The sequence below is a fragment of the Pan troglodytes genome, chromosome 1 (genome assembly GCF_028858775.2).
Source record: "Pan troglodytes isolate AG18354 chromosome 1, NHGRI_mPanTro3-v2.0_pri, whole genome shotgun sequence".
NCBI classification, from domain to species: domain Eukaryota; kingdom Metazoa; phylum Chordata; class Mammalia; order Primates; family Hominidae; genus Pan; species Pan troglodytes.
The window spans coordinates 186,937,629-186,957,764 of record NC_072398.2 but is presented as its reverse complement, the minus strand read 5'-3'; the positions used below and the strand labels follow the sequence as shown (position 1 = coordinate 186,957,764).

The 20,136-nt window shown below is 55.7% G+C and overlaps 1 protein-coding gene across 15 annotated transcripts in view; it reads right to left on the bottom strand.

The window, feature by feature from the left end:
* Window positions 1-20,136, bottom strand: part of SLC6A9 (solute carrier family 6 member 9) — a 34,366-nt gene that overhangs the window by 13,549 nt on the left and 681 nt on the right. For 2 of the 15 annotated variants that reach the window (XM_016960959.4, XM_016960968.4), the window contains exons 2-3: window positions 13,586-13,700; window positions 50-206 (exon numbers count right to left, since the gene is read on the bottom strand). In XM_016960959.4, coding sequence (XP_016816448.2) covers window positions 50-206; window positions 13,586-13,615 — 187 coding nt within the window. In that variant the 5' untranslated portion in view covers window positions 13,616-13,700. Of the gene's footprint in view, window positions 1-49; window positions 207-883; window positions 1,046-6,392; window positions 6,687-11,176; window positions 11,277-13,585; window positions 13,701-15,321; window positions 15,446-20,136 lie in introns of those variants that run through there. The other 13 variants (XM_016960974.4, XM_016960994.4, XM_063781504.1 and 10 more) reach the window with 12 other exon arrangements.

The window sequence follows — 20,136 nt, the reverse complement described above, 5'->3', positions numbered from 1 at the left end:
GGTGGGCTCTACCCAAGTGGGTGGTCCCTGCCCTGTGCCCACTGGGTACCTCCCCCGTTGCGATAGCAGAGGTATGGGAAGCGCCAGACATTGCCCAGGCCCACGGCATAGCCCACGCTCGTCAGTACAAACTCGATCTGGTTGCCCCAGTTGCCCCGTTTGAGGTTCTGGTCCCTCTTGGTGGCCTCGCTGGGCACAGCACCATTCTGTGGGGACAGGAGAGAAGCTACCATCAGCAAGGCATTTGTGCTCCATGCCTGACCCTCTGGGCCTCCCCCAGCAGGGAAACCGTGGACCCTCCAACACCCCTCCCCGGCTTCCCCTCTGCTGGCAGGAGCTTCAGGCAGGCCTGGCAGAGGAGGGAAGCAGAGAGTAGTGGCTGCCAGAGGGCGCCAAGCAGAGCTTCCCTCACCAGCCCCACAGCACCCAGTGCCAGGTGCACAGCCCACCTGAGGAGCTGCTGCCAGCATCCGGGAGGCGGGACACTGAAGAGGGAGCTAGGGCCAGGAGCCCCCAAGCCCCTCCAAAACCTCCCCTTGCCCCTCTGGGTAAGGATCTGGGAGCAGCTGAGCCTCATACCAAGCAGCCAAGTCAGGCTGGGCACAAAGGGGCCTGTGTCCAGACAGCCCCCCCACCCGTCGCCTACCACATCACCAGGCTGAGCACGCTGCCCCTGGGCAGGCGACTGCGGGGGAGGGGAGGTTAGACCCCTCTCCCAGCTGAAGGCTTCTTCCTGGGGGCACAGAGTGGGCAGGGCTTGGGGGAAATGGGGGAGCAGCTGAGCCGGGACAGACCTGGGGAGGGCATTCTGGGACTCTAGGTGGGAGGGTCCGGGGAGCTAGCTACACTGCCCATGGCTGGGGAGGGGCCCTGGGGAGCTGACCTGGGCCATGGCTAGGGAGTGCTGGGCCATGAGTTGGGGAAGGAGACCAGAGTTGTAGGCCCCATGCCAGACTTTGAGGACAGACTCTGCTAGGGAAATAGAGGGAGTGGCTCCAGAAAAGGGTGGCAGGAAGAAGGATCTCTGAACAGGGAGAAGCGTCACCTGCAGGGGAGGGGGCCGAAGGTCAGGAGAGGCAGATGCGGGGATTTGCCCCAGGGAAGAATGTGGTGCCTGCAGGACTGGGCTGGTGGCCTGGGCCCCACTGAGGACAGCCCCTTGTGGAACCCCAGGCCCAAAAGCTGGAACTGGCTCTGCAAGTCCCTTGGTTAAAGAAGTCCCTTAAAAAGTGCCATGCTCCTTCCACCTCCCTCCCACAGTGAGCAGGAAATTAATCAGAGCCCGAGGGCCCCAAGGGGTCTCACTAAGGAGACAGGGGCTCAGTGTCACCAACAGAAACACAGACAGACCTTAGTGCCAGAGACAGCCTCCCAGAGGTGAGCTATTCCCCTGAGAGAAACAGACAGACCCGGCAACAGAGATGGAGCCCCGTAGCCTCAGAGAGATGCCAGTGATGTGACACTGACCCTCCGCTTGAAAGAGACATATTCGACAGCAGTCACTCTGGTCAATAAGCAAGGCAGCCTGGTGCAGGTGAAATGCTATCAGACCCTGATGCTGATGAACAAACACAGACGGAATGAATGGCCTCCCTGGGCCCCAAGCGCCTTGGATAGGCCAGGTGGGAATGTGGGCAAAGGAGGCACCAAGGCCTGACGGGTGGGCACTGCAGCACAGACACCTTTGTGGGGCAGCCACCCTGTGCTCTCAATCCAGCATCGACCCTGCTGAGATATGATCCTCACACCCTCCACAGAGGGCAGGGGCGCAGTGCCAGGGACCATGGGTTTCCTTCAAGGAGCACCCAGAGCAAATCAGTGGCTGAACAAGCCTTCTTTCATTCATTCGTTGATTCATTCATGCAATGGCAGATTTATTGACACCGGCTATGTGCCAGGCACTGTGCCAGGAAGTGGGACTTCAGCAGAGAGCTCCTACCCATTCAGAGCTGGAAATCTAGCGGGGGTGCAAGCCATCAATGAAATGTATACACCCATCATCTTTAGATGTGGCTTCAGGGTGACCACAGAGGGGATCATCTCAAAATCACAAGAGTATGGAAGGAGGACAAGGCAGGAAAGCAGGGCTGAGGTCAAGGAAGGCCTCCCTGATGAGGCTTGAAGACATGCTTGGCCCTGGTAGAGGGTGCCCCCAGGCCTGAGTGTGCCCTCTGTGACATGCCCCTACAGAATACTGTCTGAGCATGTCACCACCTCCTGGGGCCTTCACTGGGGCAGGTGTGGCAAGATCACAGAGTCAAAGGCCCATTTTTTGGAGGGTGTGAGGCCTGCTGGGGGTGGTTTATCTGGTCCCAAACAAATGCCAGCCAAATAGGGCTCCTATATGTTGACCCTACAATACCAGTTTTATTCTGTCCCAGGGTTGTTTACTTAGGGGCACAATGCCTGATTGTGCCAGCAGCACAGTACACGGATGGGGTCACAGAGCAGCAGTTACAGCTGTAAAAGGGACAACTGATGGTCCAGGATGGACCCATGGGCAGGGTAAGGGCAAGGCCCTTTGCAGAGATCCAGGTTCCCAAGGCTTGAAGATAAAGGCCTGTCTCCTGTTCCCAGCAGGATGAGGGACAGATGCCCCACACCCCCTGACCAAGTGGGACCACATTTGGATCCCTGAAGTCTGCTCCTTCCCTGGCAGGGGGAGGTACGGGGAAGGTGGTGATGCTTCCAGCCACGTGCCACAGACAGCCGCCTGCCTGAGCCCTCAAGAGCCAGCCACTGCTCCGTTAATGAGCCGTGTACTAACCAGCTTAGCCGTGCGGGCTGTAACCCAGGGAGGCCACAGCCCCCGCGACAGGGGCTGAACCGGGGTTGGCGATGGGGCTCTGGCAGGAAGTTCCTGACAACACTAAAGGTCTGCTGTATGCAGAGGATCCTTGCAGAAGCAGCACCCACTTCTGCTTGGGCCTGGGTCCCAGCCCTGTGGCACTCGACCACGGGAATCTGGCCCAGGCTTGGCCTCTGACTTCAACTCCAGGGCTGTCTATGCTCAGGTGGCTTGGCTGGGGAGGGCTGAGCTCTCAGTGGAGGACAGAGCAAGCCTACCTTTCTCCAAGCAAACTGGAGGAAAGACTCTCCAAAAAAAAATCCAGGCACTTTCTGGGTGTTCTAGTTCCCTTCCTTGTCCAGATCTCCTCTGGGGACCACCCTCTGACTTCCTCCTGAGCAGCTAAATCTTTTTCAATACTGTATGGCTTTTTTTTCCCCTCCTTGCATAATCTTTCCTATTCTAAGCCTCTAGTTTTTCTTGATCTGCTGGGTGGATGGCTGTGTCACTGATATGAACTGTCCCTGCAGTGGTCATCAGCTGAGGTGCCCACGGAAAAATCCCTTTGTGCTCACGATTTGACTCAGACTGGCTGCCAGTCTGCCTGAGCCAGCTCAGCCCCATGGATGGGCTCTGCTCCAGGCTTCTCCTAACCCCCACCACCATCACCACCATCTGCCCCCCTCTGCTCACCCTCACTCACTTGCTGACATCTCAGTGGGGAATTAAACCATAGCAGCATGGTTCCCTCTGGCTTGGCCCCCTCTTCTGCAGGCTCCCTAGACAGCCCCTATGTGCCCTGTCACCCTTCCTGGCAGCTCTGAGAGGCTACTGCCAGGACAAAGCAGCCTCCACTTGCCACTGCCATGGGCTCAGCGGGTGGTCTCCAGGACAGGACTACCCTGCCCTGTCCCCAAGCTCTCCCAGCCATGGAAGGAATGGAGGCTTTCCTTCCATGGCGGGGTGGGGTGAGCTGGCTGACACATATACACACATACACACACACACACACACACACACACACACACACACACCCCTCAGATGTTCCCTTACCCTTAGAACCAGTCATTGAGACAGCAGTGTCCACCCTGGCACAAGGACTTATGATCTTTCCTGGTTTAACAGCCTCCCACCCCTTCCCTGCCTAGCTGGGAGAGCCACACTGAGCAAAGTCACTTACATAAGTCCTTTACACAGCCCTCTGCTCGGCTTATTTAGTGCTCTGGCTGAGCCCCTGGAATTAAGGCTGCTCAGCTCCGAGGGCAGAATCCAGATCTCCCACTCAGCCCTGGGCTTGGCAGAGGCGGGACACCGGTGCAGGTGAGAGCCCTGGTGCTCTAGGGCCTGCTCCTCCAGTAGAGCCCTGGGCAAGCCACTTCCACTCTTGGTATCTCAGCATTGCTGTCTACAAAAGCAGGGGACAGACTAGATAACCTCACTATCAGACAAGATCGGGTGCGTTCAGGATGGTATGGCCATAGACTAGATAACCTCACTTTCGATCGATCTGCCAGATTCCCAGGCTAGACAGCCTCAGCAGCTACTCATATTCCATAGCTCTCCCTCACCTGGAATTTTGCTATTTCTGACTTTCCCCTGTACATTCCATTAGTTCCCACTAGCTTTCTAGATTACTAAAAACAATTTTGCCCTTTTTTTCATGATTATAAAAGCATAATAAGCTATCACAAAAAAAATTAGAAAATACAGAAAAAGGTAAAGAGGAAATGCAGCAGCAAAGCCTACTCCCAGAGCGAAGCAGGCCAGCCCCAGGATGCACTCCTGCCTTTTGCTGTTGCACAGACTCAGGGAGCCCAGCTCTCCACCCTGGACGGTGACTGTGCTCTGGTGTGAGACTCCCGCCTCCTAGATCAGTGGCCAGTGGATATTTTTGTGAATTGTGAGCTTCCCCCTCCTGCTCTGGGTGGACACTGAGGAATCCTGGAGCTGCCCTGGCTGGGCGGGCCCCTCTGGGACCCAGCAGGCTTTGTGTTTAGGACTCTCCAGCCCCAGGGTTTGCTCATGGGATGAAGTCCCATCCAAGACAAACTTTATGGAGGAGAATGGGCAAGACCTCACATCCCAGACTGACTTTGAGCCAAATCAGATCACTGGCAACTTTCTCTAAGCCCCAATGGGGAATCTAGACAGAACAGCCATTACAGTAAATTGTGGCTGCCTCAGAAGACCCCACGACCTCCTTCCTGCCAGGCACCCCTCGGTTTTTGTTCTCTCCTGTCAGTGCAGGGCCCAGCCTGGCCCACAGGCAGCACCTACCCTGCAATGACAGAATCTTCTGTCCTTCACCTACATGGCACTGAGTAGGGGCAGAGAGACCCAGCTGCAGCTCTGATCTCTGGCCTCAGTTACCTGGATACGGGAGAGTCTGGGGCCGGGGTGGAGGGGCAGAACATGGGAAAATCTCCCCCGGGCCGAGCAGCCCCCAGTGGCCATTCATGGCTCCTGCCTCAAGGCAAACCTCAGAGCCATCTCTGGGCACCTCTCAGGACTCCAGGTGCCTTCAGAGTCCAGGCCTTCATATAGCAGATGAGAGAGGCAAGAATACGCCTTGTGCTTATCCATTGCAGAGCCCTGACTGGCAGCAAGGGACCTGCCAATATTGTGGGCTGCAGACAGATGACTGGCACCCCCAGGCATGCCGGGCTCCACTCCAGGCCCTGGGGAGAGTGATGGAGGACCCTGGGTGGGCCCTGGCCAGCTCCTCGCTTCCCACCCCAGACAAGCCCAGGAGGGAAGACTGGAGGCAGTGGTCATGTCCTGTGCTGCAGCGGCTGGGGGCGGCGTCTACTCTCACCGGCTAGCAGCAGGCAGGCACTCTGGAAAGTGGCTTTGGTTCTTGACCCTAGCAATACTGAGGCTTGAGGGCAGCCCTGCGTACTGTTCCTCCCAGACCCATCCCACATCGCCTCAGAGGACATTCCCTCTCTTGCCTTTTGAAGGTCAAGTCAGGATGTCCTACAGGGGAGAAGTGTAGCTTTCAAGTCTTCTCACCCTCGCTGCCATCCGCTGACATCTCCACCCGTCCCCGGCGTCCAGGGATGAGGACACACAGGCTCCCAGCCCATGCGGGCACTTGCCCTGGACCCTGGAAAATGTTCTGTGGGGTCTCTCTCTTCCCAGCTGAGACTCTTGCCCCATCCCCTTCCCCCACCCCTTGCCACTGAAGCCATGTACCACGTTCCCCTGCCCCCTCACCCACTCTTCCCATAGGAGTAACTGCCGTGGCACAGACAATGAGGCTGTATTGATTAGTACAATTCCTGGGCACCTCCGGCCCGTCTCCCCGGGAGCTAGGACAATGCAGCTTTGATACACAGAGCAGATTCTCAGCAGGTCCTTGGGCTGGGGGAGCCCTCACACCCCCACTCTCCTCCCCCTCACCCCCACCACACAGCTAACTCTTCCTGCACTCCTTTGCACAGTTGCAACTTTCTGGGTCACTTTGGCTGGTGTCTGTCTTGCTTGCTGGCTGTGCCTGCCCCTCCCTGGCACAGACCACTCAGCCCCTCTCCCCACCCGCAGCCCAGCCTCTCAGCCTGCCTGGCACCAAGGAGGGGGCTCAACCTCCTGGAAGGTGACTGACCTGTTCTGGGGAAGAGGGGGCCACAGGTCCATGAGCCGCGGCCATCCTGGGGCGAGTGATCGCAGCCCGCGTGTCTCCGCCGCTCATTCACACCTCTGCCAGCTCCAGCGCGACACTGACGCATCCCCTGCCTCTCCCACTGCCGGGCTGGGCAGCGTCAATTACTTTCACCTCATCTCCTCCCGAAGCTCTGCCTACCCCCTCCCCTGGCCCTGCCCCTCCGGCCAGTCCCCATGCAGCCCAGCACGGGTGCTCCGGAGCTGGAGTGGGGTGTGTGGGGTTTGTTGTGTTTTTCCCTTGTTCCCAGCAAGTAACTGGAACAACACACACACACACACACACACAGACACACACACACACACAGTGGGGCAGAGCAGGCGAGAGGGTGGCTCACTTCCCCCACAGAGCTGACCAGACGCTGTCTGAGCCCACAGGCCTAGCACTGGGTGGGCTCCTGGTAGGGTAGTTGGGTGTCTGATGAGTGATGGGGTCTGCCCCATTGGGCCCTGGATGGTGACCGGCAGGAGGATGGAAGGCACAGTCCACAGGGCACCACCAGAGCAGCTCAGGCTCCACGGAGGGGTGTGGGCTGGGAGAAACCAAGCCCTAGGGCTGTACCTGACACCCCCCACCAACCAGAGATGGGGACTCCCAAACTGCCAGGGTGATGGGGCGTCTTCCTAGGAGAATGCAACTGACCATGCAAGAAAGCCCTGGCCTAGTGAACCACGCTGTCACCTGTCTGGACAAAGATGGCATTAGCCAAGGGGGCAGTCATCCCAGAGTCCAGACAAAGGGGGACTGTGGAATAAGAACCCGTGAGGATTTGCACTGTGATGCCTAGAAGCTGAGGTGCTAGTCTGGGAGTGTGCGTGGCGTGGGCTGGTAGGTCCAGTGGTGTCGTCACCATGACTGTAGTCACCACTACTGTGGTGGGATGCCACTCAGACCCATCCAGTCCCTTTCTCTGAGGCCACACACACTGGCCAGTCTCCTGCTGACCCCAAGATACTGCAGACCAGTGGCTCGGAAGGTGGGCATATGCGTTCCGGTGCCAGGAATGTGTCAGGCCCTTTGGAAACTGGTCAGTCAGCAGAAGGCCTGGCTTACCATAGGACCTCAGGAAATATCAGTCAGATGGACACGTGCATGAATTCTGGTGTAAGAGCAGCTTTCCTGTGAGTTTGGTGAGTGTGGCAACCCCGTAGGGAACATAAGGAGTTTTGTCAAGCACAGCATGACATTAAAAATTTAAAAACAGGGCCGGGTACGGTGGCTCACGCCTGTAATCCCAGCACTTTGGGAGGCTGAGGAGGGCAGATCACAAGGTCAGGAGTTCAAGACCAACCTGACCAACATGGTGAGACCAACCCCATCTCTACTAAAAATACAAAATTAGCTGGGCGTGGTGGCACATGCCTGTAATCCCAGCTACTCGGGAGGCTGAGGCGGGAGAATCGCTTGAACCCGGGAGGTGGAGGTTGCAGTGAGCCAAGATCGCGCCATTGCATTCCAGCCTGGGCAACAAGAGCAAAACTCTCTCTCTAAAATAATAATAATAATAATAATAATAATAATAATAAATAAATAAAAATAAAAAGACAGGTGGGGCACACTGGCTTAGGCCTGTAATGCCAGTGCTTTGGGAAGCCAAGGCAGGAGGGTCGCTTGAGGTCAGGAGTTCATGACCAGCCTGGGCAACATAGTGAGACCATGTCTCTACAAAAAACTGGCCAGGTGTGGTGGTGTGTACCTATAGTCCCAGCTACTCAGGAGACTGAGGAGGGAGTTTTGCTTGAGCCCAGACATTGGAAGTTGTAGTGAGCTATGATCACACCACTGCACTCCAAACTGGGTGACAAAGTGAGACCTTGTTTCAAAAAATTAATAAAAAATAAATTTTAAAATAAGACAAAAAGTCACAGCCTTTAGAGTTTGACAGTCCTGGGTTCAAACCCTAGCTTTGTCAGTTTCTCACCATATATAACCTTAGGCAAGTCCATTAACATGTCGGATCTCAGTTTCTCCATCTCTAAAAAAGGGAAACCACCCACCAATCATTGACTCTAGTGAGCATTAGTAATAATGGTAATAGAAAATACATAGTAAGTGCTTGCTGTGGGCCAGGCACTGTCCTGGCTCAGCATACATGGGACACTTGCTTCACAGACAGCCCATTACCCTGTGGGCACTCACCTAGTATGGTACAAGTTAACTTCCCATATCTTAACTCATTGGGTCCTCCCAGCTGTCCCATGAGGTAGGTCCATTATTATCTCCATGTTGGTTTGGGGAAGATGGGGACAGGCCTTGGCTCAAGCAAGTGTCCTAAGGATGGCCTCAGATCCTACTGACTCAGCTGCTCACTGAGCCAGCCTCATGCGCCTGGTCCCCAGACACACTCCCCTGACTTCCCATGGGCACAGACTGAGGGCCAAGGCGCTGGCTGGGCCACTGGCTCCAGGAAGGTCCAGTCACCCATGATGCCCAAATGCTCACTTGCACCCAGGGTGGGCTCTGGGCTCTGGCTGCCCTGGCCTGGGCCGGGTGCCCAGAACAGGCAGCCCTGGCTGGATGGCTTTCCCTGGCTCTGGCCATGGGGACAGGAGGCGGCAGCAGCCCAGCTGGGCCCTGGCCGTAATGAGGCCTCATTAGCGAGATCCAGCTGCTCTAGCCCCACTTAGGGATGCTGACTCCCCCAGCTCCCGCCTCTGACTTTGCCTAATAAGAGTGGGCATGCTTCCAGAGGGGCAAGGAGGCTAGGGTCTTTGTTGTCCCCTGTGACTCTGGAGGGAAGGTCCCGCTGAGCTGGGACTGAGAAGTGCCGGGGATGGGGGAGGGCTGCAGGGAGGCTGTGTGGGAGGCCGGGCTACAGGGTTGAGTAGGTGGGCTAGACAGGAAGTGGGGAGGGGGAGGGAGGGCAGGGCCCCCGACCAGAGAGGAAGCTGAGGAAGGCTGGAACTTTTCCTCTGGATCTAGATATTGCCCATTTCACTGAGGAGGGGGTAGCTGCTAATCTAGGATCAGCGGAAGGTCATTGCTTAGGCTGTCCTGGCTAGAAGAGCACCTCTACTGTGCTAGGCCTTATCTAAGGAGAATGCCCACTGTGTGCCAGGACCTGAGCCGGGATAGCACTTACTGGATGTCAAATCTTGTGCTGGAAGCACCTGCTGTGTGTGAGAACCTGCATCAGCAGAGTGCCCACCGTGTGCCAAATCCGATGCTGATCAGCAGAGTGCCCTTTGTGTGCCAAGTCTGATGCTGAGACAGCACTCATTGTGTGTCAGCCCCAGGTGGGGAGACCCTGTGGTGTGCTAGGTCCTGTACTAGGGGAGTACCCCGGGTATGTCGAATTCTGTGCCAGGTAAGGACCCAATGTGCGCCCAGCTCTGAGCTGGGTGAGCACCCACTGTGTGCCTGGCAGTGTGCTAGAGGAATGCCTACAGGGTGACAGGCTGTCTTCTAAGGGAGTGTTTAATGTGTGCCAAGTCTGCACTAGTTGAGCATTTGCCACATGCTAAGACTTGGGTTAGGTGAGTGCCCAGGCAGGGACAGGCCCTCTACCAAGGGAGTGTCCAAGGTGTGCCAAACCCTGTGCTTGGTGACCTCCCAGTAATGCACCAAGCCTGCACTAGTTGAGCTCTTGCTACATGCCAACACTTGGGCTGGGTGAGTCCCCACTATGTGCCAGGTCCTATGACGGACGCTACAGACAGGAGGTGCCCAAACCCTCAGGGAAAAACATATGAGAACGCGTCAGGGTGGGGCAGCCCCTGGCGGCCTGTGGTGCTTGCAAGGCCTCCTCGGATTTGGATGCTCTGGCACCCAGAACCCTAATCCAAATGAGTCTGTTCCTGTTCATTGTAAGGCTTCCCAGTGGCAGAAACAATCAGTGTGCTCAGACATGGGAAGAGGTCAACAAAGCTCACCAAGGCCTGGACTGCCCAAGACTCTGCATGAGTGGGCAGTGGCACTAGGGAGGGGACTGAGGTGGCCAGCCTGGGAAATGGTGTGACATTGGTGGGTGGAGGATTAAAACTGAGCTAGTGGGGGCTCTCTTGCCTCCTGTCCTGGGTCCCTCTCCTCCAGCCCCTTGTCCTTTGAGACCTAGGTGGCCCTGCTCTGCACGTGTATGAGGCCCTAGGTCTCCACAGGAGGGCCACCCCACCCACCCCCTAGTGCCCCCAAGCATCCCAGCTGCTCCCAGGCTTGGAGGCACCCTGGCCAGCTGGGTTCTCGCACAGCCCTGTCCTAGGAGCTGCTGAGGCGTGAGGGAGGCAGCTGAGCTGGCCTGGCAGAGACCATCTGGGCTGGAGTGAGGGAGGGACACGTGCAGCAGGCATGTGGGCCTGGGCACGTGCTGGTAAGCTGCATGTTACCCATGGGGCACTGGCTGTAGCATCCAGCAGAAGCTCCAAGGATAACACAGGGTGTCTGCCGACACTGAAGAGACTTGGAGGGCCAGTGTCCTCACACCCAAACCTGGGTAAAGGGGGATAGAAGTGAGGATCCCATGGTAGGGGCCAGTGCCTGCTCCATGCATGCCAGGGCACAAACAGAGCAGCAGAAGCCACGGAGAACTGGGATGGTCCAAGTGCATGGCTCACACACACGCCCCTTAACATCCTCTCTTCTGATCTACCAGGGTATCCAAAGAAGAACCCTGTCAGAATGAAGCTTCCTTAGTTACTAGCCATAGGAAGACACAGAAGACACAAATGTGCTGACTGGGCTGCCTGTGTTAGAAGAGACGGGGCTCAGCAGGGACCAGCTGCCCTATGTACCTCAGAGGCTGTGTCTAGAGACAAGCACTGAACGGAGGTGGCTTCAGTCCCAAACTGGAACCCAAGAATAGAGTGGAGTACTCCAAGGTCATCAGCAGAACTGAAAAGGAAGCAGGAATAGAATCTCCAAGCAACCACTGGGGGTGCCCATGGGACGGATGCTATGGGCCTCAAACGCAGCAACAGTGGGCAAAAGCCAAAGGGCAGAGAGCGGGGAGGAGAGCGAGCCCCAGCTATCTTTAGGCACATCCTGGTGCTGGGAACAGGAGTCCCAAGGCAGCATTCCCATCCATAGACAGGCTGGCTGGGCCGACCGGCAGAGCACAGTCCGGGAAGCTCAGCTCAGGCAGGGACTCTGGGACACTGGGACCCATGCCCTCTGTGCTGCTCACATCTCTCCTGCCTGCCCTCCTCCCAGTCCTTCCAGGTCACTCCAGAGAAGGAAGAGCGACCAGGGAGGACTCAGAGGTTTCATGGGGCTCAGAATCTCCATGGTAGGAAGGGGCAGGGCCACACCCCGCTTCTTATCACAAGCCCATGGCAATTCCAAGACTTCTCCAGGAAAGGTGGGGCCATGTTTGGGTTCTCAGATGGGATTCACCCCTAGCAAGTGTTCAGGTCATAAGATCTCCATCTGGGCCCATTTCTGAGCACCCAGATTTCAGGAATCTCAGGAATACTTTCAGGAGCTTGGTTCAATCAGACTTGCTCCAATCAGTCAATCAGTAGGGGGCTAGACCAGAGCTGGCCTGAGGGTTGGGGCCAGGGGTTGGATGCTGGAGGTTCAGAACAGGGCCAGATAGAAGATCCTGAGCTTGGAGCAGAACCACCGGTTCTCTCCCACAAACTGCTGTTTTTTAATTTTTCTTTCTTTCTTTCTTTCTTTTTTTTTTTTTTTGAGACAGAGCCCTGCTCTATTGCCCAGGCTGGAGTGCAGTGGCGCTTGCCTCACTGCAACCTGGGTTCAAGTGATTTTCGTGCCACAGCCTCCCAAGTAGCTGGGATTACAGGTGCACACCACCACATCTGGCTAATTTTTGTATTTTTAGTAGAGACAAGGTTTCACCATGTTGGTCAGGCTGGTCTCAAACTCCTGATCTCAGGTGATCTGCCCTCCTCAGCCTCCCAAAGTGCTGGGATTACAGGCGTGAGCCACCCTGCCCAGCCCAAGTTGTTCTTTTAAACCAGGTACTTTGAGTCCCAGAAATCTCTGGTGAGAGACAGGGCTCGTTTGGGGAGGGCTCAGTAGAGACACCAGGCCAATGACTCTTTCACTAAATGAGAAAAGCAACACAGGGGATTGAAAGGATGGGAGCTGCTGAGGGAGGGACTGTCCATGCTCAGTCCCTGGTCCCCACCTCCGGCAGCCATCCACTCTAGCCTGTCCCCAGGGAAGATCTCAAGAGAAGGAAGACAACCATTGCCTCTGGGACAGGATTTGGCATCATTTTCTTGGTTCCTGCTTCTGGTGCTGACCTGGTCCATCCATCAGCGAGTCTTGCTCCTTCAAGAACCTCACCCAGGCTGGGTGCGGTGGCTCACGCCTGTAATCTCAGCACTTTGGAAGGCCGAGGCATGTGGATCACCTGAGGTCAGGAGTTTGAGACCAGCCTGGCCAACATGGTGAAACCCCGTCTCTACTAAAAATACAAAATTAGCTAGGCATGGTGGCTCATGCCTGTAATCCCAGCTATTTGGGAGGCTGAGGCATGAGAATCGCTTGAACCCGGCAGGGGCAGAGGTTGCAGTGAGCTGAGATCACGCCACTGCACTCTAGCCTGGGCAACAGAGTGAGACTTAGTCTCAAAAAAATTAAAAAAAATAAAAAGAATCTCACCCACCCCTCTGTGTCTCGTGGCCTCACCACTACCTCTCCTGTGTCTCGTGGCCTCACCACTACCTCTCCTGTGCTCTAAGGCTGAGGGCAAAGAAGAGCCAGGACTTGGGGAAAGGGTGGAGGGAGATTTTCTGGGAGGCCTCAGGAGAGGATTCAAAACAAAATGTTCTTTGTTACTTTTCAGACTGAGAAGGACCCAAAGAAGTGGAGAAAAACCAGGCAGGGTCTGAGGGAGGACCCCTTGATCAGCACAGACTGAAGGCGCCTGCACAGCCCTGCGTCCACTGTCCTCTCAGCATATGAGTGGCCTCCTTCTGTCCGGAGCACCTCTGTGACAAGGATGGGGCCCACACCTCCTGCCTTCTGGCAGGTCTTTGTGGGCTCTGCGGGCTTGGAGCCTGATGCTCTCTGACCTGCTAGATGAGGGGCTACCTGCCCAGGCCGGGGTCAGCTGGGCACTCAGGAGCCCTGGCAGTGCCGGCCTTCCTAAGCCTTCCAAGCAGCTGGCAGGACGTCCTGGGGGCAGGGCTTGGGACTCCCGTTCCTTCCCGCAGTCTGGCCTCTGTACTCACCAGCATCCCTTTGGCACCTTTTCCTACCATGGCGGCGGTGGGTTGGGGCTCTGGTGATGGGGACCACACTCACAGGCTCTGCTTCCAGTGCCTTTCAGGCCACAGATCTCAAGAGCTGTGGAGAGAGCAGAGGGTGAGGTGAGGACTTGGCCGTGTGGCCCACAGGGCTCTCCAGACAGGTAGTGCCGAGCCACCCACCACCAGCCCGCCCAGGCCCTCTGCCAGGCCATGTCCTTATCCTGCTCCTTTCTGGAAGACCCTCAGATCCAGCTCCTTCTCAGTCCCCCCAACCTTTCCCCTGGATCTCTTGATCTCCAGGCTTCCTGTCCCAATGGGCAAAGGTCTATTTTTGACTTTCCAGATGCCCAATCCTATAAAAGATAAAAAATGAATACCAAACTGGGATGGAGTCCAATTCCTTCATGGTCTGTGTGAATGGCTTCAGCCTTTCCCCAGGAGGGGAATCAGCTCAGATCAGCACACTCTCCCCATCCTCACCCCAGCCAGGCAGCCAGGATGGTCCTTCCCTATCTGGGTGGCACTCAGTGTGGGCTCCAGGGCAGCTGGGTTTGTTGTCATGTCATTCACTTGAACCGAGTTCTGGGCCTGCCACACACCCATGTGCAGCCGCACCTCCTTGCACTCCCAGCTGTCCCCTCCACAGCAGTTCACCAGGTGAAATTCTACAAATCCTCGGCACTGCACCGGGCTAAATGTCACCTCTTCTCTGCAGCCTTTTCTGACCCTCTCTCTCAAAAGAATGAAAAAGTTGCTTCCTCCTTTCTGTTTTGTGCAAATCTCTACTAGTATTCTTATTTCATATGACACTTATTTGCTTATAAGTTCATCAACTATGAGTCAGTGAGTTCCCCGAGGGCTTGGGACTGTGTTTCTTTTACTCTCTGTGCCCAGCATGTAGCACAGCACTGGACTTGCAAGATGTGTTTGTTATTTGAATTGAAATGGAGGGAAATAGCGAAGTCGGGACCTCTGAAATGAGGGGTCCAGGCCAGCCCACGATCTTGTGGGAAGGATCTGAGGGGCAAGGTGGGGCTGGCGAGCTGGGGGGCAGCAGCCATGTGGAAGGAACAGCCTCATGGCAATGCTGGTGCACGCTGGATTAATGTCAGATGGGACGGAAGAAAGGTTAGTTTTTGACAGGCCTCGGGAGAAATCCATCTTCAGACAGCCTTAAAGAGTTGCCTCATTGCACTCCAGCCTGGGCGACAGAGCAAGGTTCCGTCTCAAAAAAAAAAAAAAAAAAAAAAAAAAAAGTTATCTTGGCCAGACGTGGTGGCTCACGCCTGTAATCCCAGCACTTTAGGAGGCCAAGGCAGGTGGATTACCCGAGCTCAGGAGTTTCAGACCATCCTGGCCAACATGGTGAAACCCTGTCTCTACTAAAATTACAAAAATTAGCTGGGCGTGGTGGCGGGCGCCTGTAATCCCAGCTACTCGGGAGGCTGAGGCAGGAGAATCGCTGGAACCTGGGAGGCAGAGGTTGCAGTGAGCCGAGATTGCGTGACTACACTCTAGCTTGGGTGACAGAGCAAGACTCCGTCTCAAAAAAAAAAAAAAAAAAAAAAAGAATTGACTCATGGAAGGAAACCCCAGGAAGGATTCGGCTCTGCCTTTCTGGAGCCTTTCTTGCCTTCCCAGGGAGTCAACTCTGTTCCCAAGGCTACTCTGGGCAACTCTGCCCCACCCACAGCCACCTGTCAAGGGCCCCTTCTCACCTACAAATGCAGGAAATCTCTGGAAGGCTGGAGGAGAGATGAGGAGGCTGCTCTTTGCCTATGCAAATCAGGCCTTGGCATTTTTAGGCCCTTTGACCTGGCTGCCTGGTCTCCTGCAGAGCTTCTCTTCAGGGCAGGGTGGGGACAAGATGTGACCCAGGCTGGCCTGTGGCTCAACTTGTCCTCCTAAAGAGGTTCCTGCTCATGGCTTTGGTCTTCTGGGGGCAAGTAGGGGAAGGGGGGGTGTGCTCCCTTAAAAGGAGATCACACCTTGTCCTCTCTCACCCCTGTGCCTCCCTCTCCAGGTGTAAACTCTATATTTGACTTCCTTAAAGCCACCTGTCTTCAGTCAAGGACTAATAATGACAATGATGATAGTAATAACAGCAGATGGCATTAGAAAGAGAAATGTCAGCTGGACGCAGTGGCTCACGGCTGTAATCCCAGCACTTTGGGAGGCCGAGGCGGGCGGATCACCTGAGGTCAGGAGTTCAAGACCAGCCTGACCAATATGGTGAAATCCCGTCTCTACTGAAAATACAAAAATTAACCAGGTATGGTGGTATGCGCCTGTAGTCCCAGCTACTCGGGAGGCTGAGATAGGAGAATCGTTTGAATCTGGGAGGCAGAGATTGCAGTGAGCCGAGCTCGCACCACTGTACTCCAGCCTGGGCGACAGAGCGAGACTTTATCTAAAAAAAAAAAAAGCCACAAAAAAGCCACGTCACAGGTTGGAAATTATGAAGCCCGCTGGTCAGGTAAGTAAACTGAGGACACTGTGTCTCAGAACTTAGGCTGCAGAGGGCCCTCACCCAGGTTATCCTGGAATTCCTCCAATTCCTCCTATTACCGTCAGAGAGACAGACTCGGAGAGGTCAAATGCCTTCCTTGTAAGTGCTCGAGTGAGGACTTGAACTAGGTTTTCAGACCCTACATCTCTGACTCTGACATCTCTGACTGCAAATGCAGTCCCTGCCCTCAGGTAGTTCGTGGACTGGAGGGAAAAGACTGCTTCATGGCGGCTTCCAGGAGAATGAGCTGGGTGTAAAGCTTTGCTGCTTCTCCTGCCTTTGACATTCCTGTTACGTGGTCCCATCCATCCATTCAGAAAACACCAACTGATTGCCCATGGCGTCCAGTCTCTTCTACGTGTGGAAGATCCACAACACCAGGCCCCACACATGCCCCTGAAGCACTTGTGGGCCACTGTTGACAAGCAGTAGTGGGTCACAGAGGCAGTTTAGCACATGATAAAGAGCTCAGGCTCTGGGATCTGGTAGGCCTGGGCTGGATTTCTGGCTCAGCTACTCACCAGGTATGTGATTTCGAGTAAGTTACTTAACCTCTTTGAGCCTTAGTTTTCTCAGTCTGGAAGATGGGGCTAACAGTAATTTCCTCGTAAGTTCTGAAGTTTCTGCCTAATTTTTGTCCTTTCCACAAGCCCTCCACATATTCCTCCCCTCTAATCTGTTAATCTTCCCAAAGCCCTAAATCCCTGATTCTCTCCAACAGTTTTCCACAGCCAACAGGATATGGCCTAAATTGCTTAGCAGGCGTTTAAGGCTGGCCACAGCTGGACTCATTTATTCCACAATATTGATTGCAGGTCTGCTCTGGACCAGACCTGTGCTAGGCACCAAGAACTCAAAGGTATCTGCACTCCTGCAGCTTACAGACTAAGGGGCAAGAGTTAAACCAATGACTAAAATTTAAAGAATTACAAACTGAGACCAGGAGTGGTGGCTCACGCCTGTAATCCTAGCACTTTGGGAGGCCAAGGCAGGCAAATCACCTGAGGTCAGGAGTTCGAGACCAGCCTGGCTAACATGGTGAAGGCCCGTCTCTATTAAAAACACAAAATTAGCTGGGCGTGGTGGTAGGCGCCTGTAATCCCAGCTACTTGGGAGGCTGAGGCAGGAGAATCACTTGAATCCAGGAGGCAGAGGTTGCAGTGAGCCGAGGTCACGCCATTGCACCCCAGCCTGGGCAAAAAGAGTGAAACTCTTGTCTCAAAAAATAAAAAATAAAGAATTGCCTACTGAGATAAAGGGTGTAAAAGAGAAAGATTGTGTTATGAGACTCTACAATAGGGGGGCCTGGCCTTGTGTAAGACTAGGGGAGGGCTTCCCTGATGAAGTGATGTTTAAGGGTCTAAAGCAGTTAATTAGGCAAAGTGGCAATAATGAGGAAGAGAAGAGGAAGAGAGAGTCAAGCAAATGGAACAATATGTGGAAAGGCTCTGAGGCTGGAGCTCAGACAGTCAGGGGGAAATGGTCAAAGATTAAAGTGGACAGAGAGGCCTGGCCAGGGCCTTTGGGGTCTGGATTTTGGTCTTCATCTTGAGGGCAAGGGTGCCTATTGAAAGCTTTTAAGCAGAAGATCAACTTCAAGGAGGAGCCATTGGTGGAATGTGCATCTTGAAACCATCCCCCTAGATACAGTGTGGAGAAAGGACTGGAGGGAGGCTGAAGTTGAAGAGAGGAAGTCAATTAGAAATGGGCCAGGCCAGGCCGGGCGCGGTGGCTCACACCTGTAATCCCAGCACTTTGGGAGGCCGAGGTGGGTGGATCACCTGAGGTCAGGAGTCCGAGACCAGCCTGACCGACAAGGAGAAACCCTGTCTCTACTAAAAATATGAAATTAGCTGGGCGTGGTGGCAGGCACCTGTAATCCCAGCTGCTCAGGAGGCTGAGTCATGAGAATTGCTTGAACTTAGGAGACAGAGGTTGCAGTGAGTCGAGATTGTGCCATTGCACTATTGCCTGGGCAACAAGAGCAAAACTCCGTCAAAAGAAAAAGAAAAAGAAAAAAGAAAGAGAGAGAGAGAAAGAAAGAAAGAAAGGAAGGAAGGAAGGAAGGAAGGAAGGAAGGAGCCAGGCCAAAAATGAAGGGGCTCAGGTTAGGAAGGTGACAATAGGGTGAGGAGAGGTGCACAGATTTCAGAGAAATATAAAAGGCAACATGGCGAGACTTGGTGATGAATCGGACTGGGTAGGGGGAGGGATAAAGAGTCTCTGGTTTCTGCTGGTGCAGTGGCAGGAAACCGGTGCCCGACCCAGAGGACGAATGCTGGTGAGGCTGCAGGTTTGGTGCGGGGACAGGAGGGCTGGCTTGGACAAGCTGGTCTGAGCTGCTTGTGAGCCAGATGTTGAGATATCAGCCACAGAACCCTGGCCCATCTTGACAGTCTCACTGCTGAGTATCAGACAGGACTGTCAGGTCAATCAGTTTTAACGGTCCATCTTGGCCAAGCCCTGGAGTCCTCACGGGGGATGGAAAGGTGACAGGCTCTTTTCCTAGCTTGAAGGACGTCACAGTTTAGTAGACAGATAGAGGAAGAAGCATAATTTCCATTCACTGTGATGGAGGAAGTGGAGGAGCTGTGGGAGCAGGAAACAGCCCTTAGTTCTACCTGGGAGCCCAGGTCAGCAACCTGCGGCCATCTGCCGCCACGTGAGACTACCCAGCATTTGCAGAGGGCTCCTGCTTCATGCCTTTGCCCCGGCACCCGTTCCATCTTTTTTGAGCACCCTTGTCTCCCCTTCCACCTGTATGTATCCTACCCATCCTCAAAACCTATCCCAATGCTATTATCTTCATGAAGCCTTCCTAGGTCCTCCCCGTTGCTGTCAGCCTTCCTACTGTACCCCCACGCTTGCCACACGTAGCAATTGAGGCATGCTTCCTTGTGCCCAAGTCTGGCTCCCCACTAGATGGAGAGTTCTACCAGGGCAGAGGCGTGATTCTTCAGTGTCCCCAGAGCCGGGAACTGAGCGGGTACAGCCGCAGTCGCCGCATAGGCCAAGTAAAGGGGGCGTTTTCTCTGCGGTCCTTGGAAACACTTGGGCATGCTCAGTGTCGCCCATTAGTCCCTAGAACCAGTCCCCTCACCCACTACTCTCCAACCTTCTGATGCTCCCTCACTTTGGCAGTCTTTAACCTTTCAGGTTTTTCTCTCTTTCCCCACTCCTCGCCCTGCAGCCTTTATTTCCCAACGGCCGCACCCTCACGCTCCTTTCAGCGGAGAAATAGACCGCGCTTTGTGCGGAAGCTGTCAGCGAGCAGGCGTCCCGTCTCCTTTAAGAGTGATCCGCGAGGGGGTGTGGCTTGCCGAGAGCAGGCCCGAAAGGGGGTGCGGCTCCTTTAAGTATCCGCCGGCCCGAGGCGCGGAGGCCTCCGGCCGGCGGGCAGGGGCGCGGTCGGTCTGGGAGCAGCGGCACCGCCCGCAGCGTCCCGGTTCCTCGAAGCGGGGCGCGTCCGCTTTAATCGGGGAGAGAGATGTGGGGGCACGGGCGTTACATCAGCCGCCACGTGTGGGCCTAAGCTGGCGTGGAGGCGGCGGCCCCGCCCCCGGCCCCTGCGGTGGAAAAGTACCGGGGCGCCGAGGTCCCCGCCCCACGGCCCCGCCCCCGGGCCGGCACCGGCCCCTCCCGGCCCTCCGGGCAAGCCCCACTCTCCCGCCCGGCCCGGCCCCGCCGCCTGCTCGAGATCTGCAGTGGCTGCCGGGTGCGGAGCGCCGGCCGGGGGTGGGCTCTCCAGGGCTGCTAGGCCCCTGCCCTCACCTGCGGCCGCCCGGCCCCGCCCTAGGCGTGCCGGTAATGAGGGTTGGGGTGGGGAGGGCACGGATTCTTCCCAGGGTAGCAACCCCCAGAGAACTCCCCGCTCGCTCGCAGTCCCTTCCCAAAGCCGCGGCCAGAGCGCGGACAAAGAGAGGCTGAGTGCGCCAGGACTCTCCCGCGCGGCTTCCCGGGTCCCGCGGGCGCACGGGCACTGGCACCGGCACCGGGAGGGCAGATAGGGAGGCAGGCCGGCTGG